Raw genomic sequence first — 11486 nt, forward strand, 5'->3', positions numbered from 1 at the left:
TGCAAATCGGAGACGTATTGGGGACTACACAAATTCCATGTTTTCTTTTTTTGCTGTTATGCTGGTACTAGGTTGGAATATCAGTTTTTGTAATTCCCTGTCTTTTGATTCACTTGGATGCTGAAAACATATTATTATATTTATATAGTACACAATAGGTAAATTTACAATCATACAAATCAAACTGTTCAATTCCTACCTCATTTAATATATATCTGATATTGCGCAGCTTGACTGTGCGTTAGAGTTTTGCTCATATTTCATAATTTTCACTTTGAAACAGTCCACCAAATCTCCGGTCGGCTACAAAACTAATAGAATATTATTACCTCGGAAATTTCACAGTAATACTAAAAGTGAAAAGAAACACAAAGTATTGTTTTATACAAGTTATCAACTTACTTCAAAGTGATCTTCACAACAATAAATAGTGTAAACTTTGAAGTAGGTATCTCACTTTTACTTCACGACACCACTTAATATGAACAAAGATCTTGTTTGGGTTATTTATTGAACCATTCTCGTAGGTATGAACAAAGCACTTTCTGTATTCCATAGCTGTGTTATATTTGATATTTTGTTGTATTCCATAGCTGTGTTATATTTAATATTTTGTCTCCCGGCAGCGAAATTAAAAGTTGCAAAGATAGTAAGGTTATGTTTACAAACGGGAATTGACATCCTTCTTTGTTATTATTATTGTAATTGTACAACATAATAATAGGGGTACACTTCCTTACATTACTAAGTATAATTCTTGGGTATTAGTGTTTTAACGTAATAAACGTCAAATATAACTTTTTATAGCAAAAAACCTAATTATTGAAGTCAGTTATGCCCTTTAAGCTTGCTGGATATTTAACAATTATTAAGATATATTTCCAGAAAAAAAAGTTAGATTGACCTTTATTTTCAGATCCCAATTATGTATGTACCTCAATTTTGATAAAAATGTTACTTGTTCCCTTTTTCGTTCTGATGGTAGTATTGCCACCAAAAATTTTGAGCAAGGCAAAAATATCGAATTTGATGATCAAATATTTTAAATATACACTGGTTAACGCTAATGTTTCTTGTAAGAGAAAGTGTTAATATAGAAACGAGTTACATTATACAATAGTCGAAACTGCACGTTATGGAATCGCAATTTGCATATGACATTTTTATATTTAAACTGCCCGCATAGCTTAGCGCGATACGTGCCAGACAACCGCTTTTTTATCGTGGGAAGATTCAAGGGTAATCTATACAAATTGAATCAACAAATAATATTTATTGCTTAGTTTGGACCACAACATTACAATGTTAGTGGGTCGTTAGGTGTGGCCCTTATATCTATCTGGTATAAGCGCTATAGATGCATAAGGTTTTATTGTATCTCTTGTGGATATTCTAAACGTTTTTATACAATAATACATCTCTCAAGTGACCGCCAAGTATTTAAGAGCAACTGATTTTTGTGAATTTATGTTTGGTTAATTTAGGACCTTAAGAAATTGTCAAAATTATCATCAAAACATATTAAAAAATACGATATTAGCGAAATCTGTAATAGTAATATTTTTTCAAGTGAAAAATCTTTCGTATCTAAGATTATTATTTGTACGTAATGCGGTGCGGAAGTTGAAGCAATAAAATCAACGGTCGATTGCTGTACCGTTGAAAGATCGATTACTAGAAATTCTACTCGAAGCTAGTTTTTTTTCTCAAGTTTGAACTTGTTGAGACTTGTTTGTTGTTGAGTTGAGCATGAAGCTCATTCCACGCTCCTTACGTTAAAGTCAAAGCCGGGTACTCACGAGCGAGCTGTACACGTTGTATGTATTACCAGAAATCATAGCTGTACGTGCCGCAAGCGGAACACGTGCTATTCACAGTGAGCCGTCTGATTGAAGACTGTTTCATGCATATACACTAGAACCTCGTAACTGTACCTGTCACGTTACAGTTACAGCTCGCTAGTGAGTACCCGGCTTAGGTTGCCTTTCCACCAGAGATGTGCGAGGTAGCAAGGCAGTGCGAGGATGTACAGCGGCGCTTTGGAACGGTGTGATGTTTTCCACCAAAGCTGTGCGAGGTAGCTAGTGACACTCTTTTCAGCTATGCGCCGACGGGGTACGGTGTGGTGGGGTGAGCGGTGGAGATGTGTACGTGTCAGTCAGTGTCATACTTTCAGTAGCTCGTAGTTTCCTACACTGTTTTGTACACATTTCGGCCGCATCCCTCGCACACATTTCTCGCTATTTTGTATGTACAAATACTTAGCTCCGCTAATCCTTTTCCACCGAAGCTGCGCTAAGTGAGGCTAGGAAAGTGAAGTAATCGTATTGGTGGATTTTTTCCTCGCACACCGCCTCGCTACGTCGCCCATCTCTGGTGGTAAGGCAGCCTTATGGCTGCTCACCCTGACTTCTATTTTGTATTTAGAAGAGTGAAATCGAACAGTAATTGAAAAAGTACGATTATGGATTCTAATATGTACTCTGCGTGTACAAATTTACCTCTGCGTGTAATAGCGATATAAAACATTGTGCAACTTATCGTTTCGAGTGTTACGATTACAACATAATTGATGCCGTACTTTTTTAAATTTATTTATTCATATTCATAACACAGAATACTTAAACGAAATTTATTAGTAATAAGAACAAATTTCCTTAATGTGATATGTGATTTAGATGTGTCAGGCATGTACTGTATAAAAATAAGAATTTAGCGAACAGCTCATATGATTACCAACTAGATCAGGAATTAGCCGATGACTTTTGTTGTGGTGCTGAAAAAAACCGGCCTCAAAGTTTGTGGAATTACATCTATATGCCAAGTTTTATTGAAATTGGTTAATGGAAAGTGGGTGACATCTAATAATCCGGATTCATCTCCTAACTTGCCACCCTTAGGGTCGTATTCTAGAACTCTACTCAATGCTAAAGTCAGGATTTGAGTATGGTTTAAAGCACTCGGTCGTATTTCCAGTGCTTGTGTTTCCAGTGCAATCCTGACTTGAGCATTGAGTAGAGTTCTAGAATACGACCCTTAGAGATGGAGTATATTCTTGAGATTTGACTGGGACCACTACCGAGGTACCCCTTTTCCAATAAAAAAAAATAAAGTATAATCGTAGGCGATTTTCAAATGTCGGAGTAATCGCATAACATTCACGCAAAAAATACAGTCGAATTGAGAACCTCTTCCTTTTTTGATGTCGGTGCAAAATGTACAAAAAATAATCAATGAATGGTATGAGACGTCTTACCTTATGTGTGGTATGCCGATGCCCCCTTGGAGCATCTTATACACTCTGCTCTCATAGAGAAGCTGCGGATGTCGCGCCTTTATAGATTCTACTTTGACTGCTACCTCCTGTTGACAATAAAATTACGGTTAATGCATGACTAAATTAAAATAACAGCCAACAGATTATGGCATACAATATATAATGTAGAGGTCATGAAGAAGGAATTCACTATTTAGACTTCTGCACCTAATCCATTAAGGATTTCCAAAAATAAACTAAATGTTGAACCGCCTCTGTGGCCGAACGGTTACCATGTCGAACTGCCACGCAGAGATCCCAGGTTCGATTCTTTTATTTCTCTCGTGCGTTTGGATGTAATTTGTGGTTGTCTATGTGTGTCCATGGTATCTGCGACACAGGGACTCCCTAGTGTGGGGCTATGTTGAGTGTGTGCGTTGTATCATTATTAACGACTGTTAGGCTACCTAGCTTAGACATAGGCCACCCCAAGTCTATAACAGTTCACTGCTAAACACAAGTCTCTAGCAAATTGCGCTTAAACCATAATGGACTGCTAAAGAGTTCATAGACAGGGTGCAACAAAAAAGGACCTACCACGTTTTAACTAGCGATACATACGACAGGGTCAAAAGTAATGATACTGAGCATTGAAATCAATAGTTATGTTTTAAAAGTATTTTTATTTATCAGCATAATTTCATCCACCGTCAATACATTTAGTCCATTTTTTTTTTGGTCCTGAATACCTTTAAAAAAAATCTTTTTCTTGTCCCTCCAAGAATTCCTCAACAACGGACATCATTTCACTATATCTTTAAATTTCCTGCCCCTAAGCTGTTCTTTGAGCCGAGGAAAAAGGTAAAAGTCACAGGAAGTTAGATCTGGAGAATAGGCCGGATGTTCAAGAAGTTCGAACACTGTTTCTTGAATGGTAGTCATCGCAACTTCAGCTTTGTGTGCGCGTGCATTGTCTTGGTGAAACAACACCCCTGCACGCAGTTTGCCCCGCCTTTTTTCTTTAATAGCCTCCCGCAACCTTTTTATTTGCTCCGCGTAGTAAGACCCCGTAGTAATATAGTGGTTCCCTTTTCCAAATATAAAATATAATAATTCCTTCAACATCCCAAAAAATTGATGCCATAACCTTTCCCGCAGAGCTTGTCACTTTAAATGTCTTCGGTGTCGGTAACAATCAATGGTCACTTCCAAGTCGTCGACTGTTGTTTCATTTCAGGATAAAGTGATGGATCCATGTTTCGTCCATAGTCACAAATAGCCTCAAAAAAACTTTGTCAGTTTGAAACTTTCCAAGACTAGCCCTTGAAATGTCAACCGGTTGAGTTGCGCCTCAACCCAACGTGCGGAGGCCATTTTCATTTGCATTTTCTTTGTTAAGAATTCTCAAGCCTTATGGTCACTCTTTGGTCTGTCAAAACAACATCTTGGACTTTTTTTAATGTTGTTCTCGGTGATGGACGTGGTTGGGCGGCCTTCGCGATGTTCATGTTCGGTGGATATTCATCCCAGGTTAAAAACTCTTTGCACCAATGTCCAACTGTAGAATATGGAGGTGCAGAGTCTCCCAATGTTTCCATCAAATTGGCGAATATGTCTTTGGTAGACATTTCTTTCAAACAAAGGTACTTGATGACAGCCCTTACTTTGTTGTTCTCCATTTCCGTGTTAGCTCCTCGACTGCTTGTATTCACATGAATGTATCTTCCAGAAATGGAGATTTATTTAAAGATTTTATAACACTCATCGACTGAGGATACTAGTAAGCAAAATCAGTTTTATTTTTATTGAGTATTACAAATAACCAGTTATCATTACTTTTGGATCACCTCATACTTATGGACCATATTATATTTTTGCTTAAATTCTTTGTAAATGAGCGAGATTATCAAGAAAACCTTGGTAATATCTTTTTAATACACTCCTATGGGAGTATAAAAAAAGAAACCTCTATCAGGTTGAGAGTGTGTTTTGGGTCCTTTTAGCTGCAAGAAAGAGCTTGTAAACTTAAAGTAATTTCAAACTCGATTAAACCATAGTTGGTCAAATATTTAGCAACAAGTTTGTGTAATTCCCTTTTCTTATTTTAGCTAATTGAGAAGTTCAGCAAAGAAACAAGCTGCATAAAAACCATACCATAATATTAATGCACTTTTACAAAATTAAGACCAGCTGTGAGAAAAATGGATATAAAAATTTCATGCTATTATTATTGAACTGGTTAACATTTCCATCTTTTTGTGTAACACTCAGCACTATATTAAGTATACTTATGTGCCAGACACCCACACCTGGACACAAACTAGGAATTCTCTATACTATGAGTGCCAGAGCCTGAGATCTGATGAACTACGAGACCAGAGCCAAATAACTATTGTGTGATAGTTGGTAATAATTAAATTGCAGTATGTTCCAGTTTTCATTGCCATTCCATTCTTCATTGCATTTCCATGCCAGTTTATTTATGCCAATATGCATAATAATGACATTCTATAATAGCAGCTTACTGCAAAAACACCTAATTCATACATTTGGAATACACCTGCTTCTTGTCGTCCCATGATAAATGTAACTAATGGAAGTTCAGTCTCTTGTACATACAAATCAGCTGTTCCATAATAAATGTTACTACCTACTTGACCATACATACATATTAGAAAGACAATATACTTGATTATTAGTCATTATGAACAGATTACAAATAAATTAAAGGCTAATGTTGTAAAAACATGTCTATTACAATTAAATTGCTAACAAATACTTCACAAAAAAAAATATTCTTAATTCTTAAACATGTAGTGATCCTACAAGCTTTTATTATTCTCTTAAGCTCATTTGAATAAGCATAATAGTATGTGCAGAAGATTTAGACTTGGTCAGATTGTGATGAGCCCCATCATCACACATTTAAAAAGATGTTCCGAATGACCAGATATTGATTGCAAAATAAAAAAGCAATTATAAATCTTCCAAGTTCATTTTAAAATATTATTTTACTGAATTTGTTCCTGTCTGAGAAGATTAGCAAATTCCTACAATAATATCAACATATATTTAGATATTTGTATTGCTTAGTGGTTTTAAAGTTCTGAAATATTTGTGTGGTACATCGTGTTAGGTTGTTGATTTTTTAAATTCTATTTTAAATTATTGACTATTATTTGTTTAAGTTGAAAAATATACAACATTATGACAACATTTCAATGTTATAATAATATAAAAAACTGTCCAAAGTTTTCAGTCAACTGTGACCATGGGACCTGTAAAGGGCCCGAAACATCGGTTTGTTTGAAAAAACAAATATACGCAATTTAAATCCAGAAAAATAGTTTCATTTCCTATGTGTAACAATTGCGAAAACCTAAGAACTCAATATGTCAAAAGTTATTTAATTCTTTTATTCACATTTTTAACTGATTTATCTCCTTAGTGTATTAGACTAATGGCTCACTTAGTTAAATTGTTTAAATATAATTATCAAACATAACATAAAATAATGTCACCTTAACGTACATAAATGAATACTCTAATCACCATTGATGGAAAATTGCAACATACATAAGTGTTTCAACTCGGTGTACAACTCACGACTTCTAGTTGTTAATGAAGAATAACATGTAATGGTTCAGAGTTTTGGCAAGTTACATTGTATTTTTGCAAAAATATATGTGCCATATCTGTGATTGCAATACAGGACTAAGTTTTAAACTTAAAACTATTTGTAATTGGAAATAGAATGACTTTTAAGGCATTTTTGTACATTCATCAATATTTTAATAGAGAGGCTATTAAAATGTTAATGTAATGTACAAAATGATGATGAGATACTTGATACTTCAAGTATTCAGTTTTTTTAAATTTAACCCGGCCACACAAACAGTGTACATACTGAAAACAGCTAATCAATATTCTCTGAACATTTGGGGAAAATTTTATGTAGATTTTGTCCTAAATTCACCCACAAACAAAAGGTTACAATAAATTTTGGACTATGTACATATTCAACAGCCCACATGGGCTGATGAATTCGGGTTATGCTCTTCATTTGGGGTAGCTTTCTATAAAAAAAAGGTATAATTTTTATAGATAAGACACAGCAGTTTGATTTTTCGGAGCACTTAAGAGTTTTGCGTTTGAGCGAGTAACCAAACAATTTTGAGTAACCTTCTATGACAAAGGAAGAATTTTGACAAGTTTCGATCCATTGGGTCTCGGGATTTTTTCAAAGGGGCCAAATTACGTAAATCCTTAAAGTTCACAAATCGAGCAATATCTTACTGTTAATGGAGCAATATCTTTGCGATAAGTTATAATCAAGTTGAGAATACACCAAGACCGCCATTTTCGAGCACAAAATCCCGAAATACATGGGCAATTGACACAAGAGGTTGTCATGCAAGAATGAAGATCGATAGAAATTGCTAAATATGAAACATTATTTACCTCGCCATCGTTGATATTTATAGCTAAAAAGATGTCCCCAAAGCTTCCACCGCCGATCTTGCGAATAACGTTGTATTTTTCAGCTATAATTACATGTTTTCTGGCTAACAACATGCGTTCGAAGGTAGCCATTTTCTTTTGCCTTCATCACTCGTTGTCACAAAAATTATAAGAAACCCATCGCATTCAGCGAAACTAACACAGCACTGTTCTAATTTAGCGTCTACAATTGTTCTAAAACACAATATATTGTAGAGTCACTATGAAAATCTAGGGAAAATCATTTTATTGCGAAGTCTAAAAAGATGTCGTCAGCCTATTTTACGTGACGTCACAGTGGCAGTGTTGCTCAACACAACGTCGTAAAATCTACCGTAGCTTACTTCTGTGCAGTTACCATTTCTGTATTGCAATTACTACCATTACGTACGGCAACAAAAATGAGATTTCTATAAATGTTATATAACTAAATTAGGTAAAGAAATGTTTTTCTCTCATGTCCTACTAATTATTATAACAAAATGATGAATTGTGACTGGAAGTGCATATTCACGAAATTAATACCTGCATTTATGTGGTTTGACCATTGACTTACAATTGACATATATTTTAGTTATGTACAGTTTATTTGCCTGATTTATACTTGAAATAATTAGAAACCCTATTTTACTGAACAGAATTATGAAAAAACAAGATTATATTTCCATACAGTCCAGACCACTTGAAAATTACCATTATTTTGTTTGACTTTCTATAATGTAGCTTCGATAACATTACACTGATTTTTTTTTTATCGCCTACACAATGATTTAGCATTTAGGCGTAAATAGGTAAGTTGAACTTTTAACAGTCCAAATTGGTAATCTGCGTGTTGTTTACTATGGATTACCCTAATAATCATAATCATGTAAACATTGATTAAAGACTAATAAAATAGGAAATTCACCACTGGAATAATAATCGGGACAATGACGAGTGAAGGAAATTCGTGGGCCTGCTGTGCCTATCAATGACATATTAACAGCAAAACACAGTTTTTATTTAATACTGTGTAGGTTTTAATAGATCTTGGGTTAGTTGTGCTTTAGAACATAACAATATTTTTGCATTTTTCAATAAATTTACTTAAGGGCCATTCCACAGTGAGGGGTGGGACATTACGACTCCTTTTTTCTGGAACTTGAAATAATTTCTCCCTAACCATTGGTTAATTAGACTTAAAATGAAAATATCATGAAGCCAGATATGCAATTCAACTGCAACTATTTATTTACATAAATTTACGACGTTATTTATACTCAAAACTTTTAATTTTCTAAGTATGACGGACACTCACGACACTCGCATGTTTGAGTTAATGGCTTCATTGCCAAGATCAAGACAAACTATTAATATTTTGTTATTTTGTTAAGTTTTTCATTTGAGATAACTTGAATGTTAAAGTTCTATTTTACATATACACTTAATTAATAACTTCGATAAATTTTAAGGAAATTAATATGTTAAGTTGTGACGAGTGGGACGAGTTACAATTGAATACACGGAATTAATAAAATTACATTGTAAACAATGTAATATGAGATCCATCAGTAGGCAAATATCTTATAATTTTTGTCTTATTAAGACATTTTAACATGAAAAAAAAATAGAATTAAAGAACTGATAAAGTAATTCTATTATTTTTCTTGAAACACCATCTATGAGGACTTGAAATCAAAGTCACGCATGTAAAATGCATTAACAAATTTGAAAAATCCTGCTGCATCCTTAAGATAATGCACCTTATCAAAATGTATCAAATTCTAGAAGTTTTGCTCGAATATATAGTTAAAACTAGTGGAGACAGACTTTTCATGAATTTCCTGATACTAAAAATCATCAGGAAAAATGTTATCACTTTTTAATTGTCTTTTTTTATGTGTTAAAATGTCGTAATTATGAGAATTATAAAAAGTTTGCTTACAAATGATGGATCTACATATAAACAGTGTATTTTTTTAAATTCTTTGTATTCAAATGTAACTTGTCCCACCTGTCACAAAATGGAGTCCCAATCGTCACAATTTAACACATCAAATGTTAAACTCTGCATTTAAAGCAACTGTTATTAGAAAAATGTAATTGTAGTTGTAATTTTATATATCATATATAAAACAAACTCAAATATGCATAGTGGAGTGTAAAGTGTCACGATGGGAAAATTTTATTTGACAAACAAAATTAGCATAAGGAAAAAGAGCAAAACAGTAGTTTGAATTAATAATTCGTTCATATGTTTTGTTTGTTTTGTCCTTCACAGACTGAAACATTTTCTTTTTTCCTGAATCTCAGATCTCAGTCATTTCATTACTAAACTAAAGTAACTCGAAGATCAAACTAGTTAATTTGACCATTGGAACTAGATGGGATCACTCTTTTTAAAGATTGAGCAAGCAGTTGAAGTGTAATCAGCAACTGATCTATTGTGATATGCACCATTTAGAACTCATCCAAAACAAACTGATATAAAAGATTGTACAGTTTTTTTAGTTTCGATTGTCTTTACCTCCTCTGGCTAAGTCCCATTCATAAATATGTATCATACAAGTTGTTGTTATGTTAGTCATGTAATTTTTATATTTCTATGTTTACTTTGACAACTGAAGACAAAGTAATTTTATAGAATTACATTACAAGAGCAGGGATGAGGTATTTTATGTTTTGTGTCTGATGCCTTTTGTAACTACTCTAGACCTTTGCATATGTATTATCAAATTGTCCATGACAAATATTTATATATGTGGGTAAAATCATAATTAAGGAAATGCCTAATACATAATCCTAAAACAATTACCAATTCAAATATACAATACTAAAAACAATTAATTGCTTCTGTAACTACATAAAAGGCTAAAGGAAGTGGTAAATTAGGTCATTTACATGGTCATACATGCTATGTAACATAGATAGCTCTCTCTGAGCCCATTCTCAAGGTTGATTAGAAAATCGACAGATGTACCTGCCAAATGGCACCATATCTTTGGCACACGTTATAACATCAACGAGATACGAGAATTAACGATCTAGATAATTTAATTCGATAGCACTGAATAGATTTTTGTCGCATTATTATGAACATACGTCATACCCCCCTCCACTAAATTTGTACTCATTGATGCTCAACCCTTTTACAATGTATTTTATGCATTTCCAACGTTAATAAATAAAGTTTTACCTCGCCATTTGCAATGTTGATCGCCAAATAGATGTCACCGAACGATCCTCCACCAATTCTTCGCACTACCTTATATTTTCCAGTAATTAATACTTCTTTACGCGAACTCATGAACGTCGACATCTTGATTTATGATTACTTGCACAAGTCGAAACAAAATACTATTTCAGTTTTATTTTACACAAATTCACGCACTTTTACAAGATAAAACAATAAAATTCTCAACTACATTTTACAATACCGTGACTGAATGAATGGACGTCACAGTGCGTTCAAAACCATAAGTCAGAAGCGTCATCCATTTTTCCTCATTACTTTTTTATTTAAATATTATTTACGCAAGTACTTATCATTCATGACTTAAAAATTTTATTAGAAAACAATAAATAGCATATATAAAAGAATCCTTAGCTACTTTCGTAAGAATAATTTTGAAACAAAATATTTAAAAAATCCAAACTCTCCAATGAAAAATATTAGATTTCAAAACGAACAGAACAAACAGCGGTGTTGCCAGTATATGCAAACTATCACTTCATACTGTTTAGTAGAAAA

At 33.6% G+C, this 11486-nt stretch overlaps 1 protein-coding gene across 3 annotated transcripts in view; it reads right to left on the reverse strand.

Annotated features, from left to right (window-relative positions):
* LOC113232643 (casein kinase I-like) overlaps window positions 1-11155 on the reverse strand; it is a 32224-nt gene extending 21069 nt beyond the window's left edge. For 2 of the 3 annotated variants that reach the window (XM_026467417.1, XM_026467415.1), the window contains exons 1-2: window positions 7718-8055; window positions 3257-3363 (exon numbers count right to left, since the gene is read on the reverse strand). In XM_026467417.1, coding sequence (XP_026323202.1) covers window positions 3257-3363; window positions 7718-7849 — 239 coding nt within the window. In that variant the 5' untranslated portion in view covers window positions 7850-8055. Of the gene's footprint in view, window positions 1-3256; window positions 3364-7717; window positions 8056-10931 lie in introns of those variants that run through there. The other variant, XM_026467416.1, reaches the window with a different exon arrangement.
* Window positions 11156-11486: the final 331 nt, after the last annotated feature.

The sequence above is a fragment of the Hyposmocoma kahamanoa genome, unplaced genomic scaffold, assembly GCF_003589595.1.
Source record: "Hyposmocoma kahamanoa isolate Upper Pololo Valley unplaced genomic scaffold, ASM358959v1 76, whole genome shotgun sequence".
NCBI lineage: Eukaryota > Metazoa > Arthropoda > Insecta > Lepidoptera > Cosmopterigidae > Hyposmocoma > Hyposmocoma kahamanoa.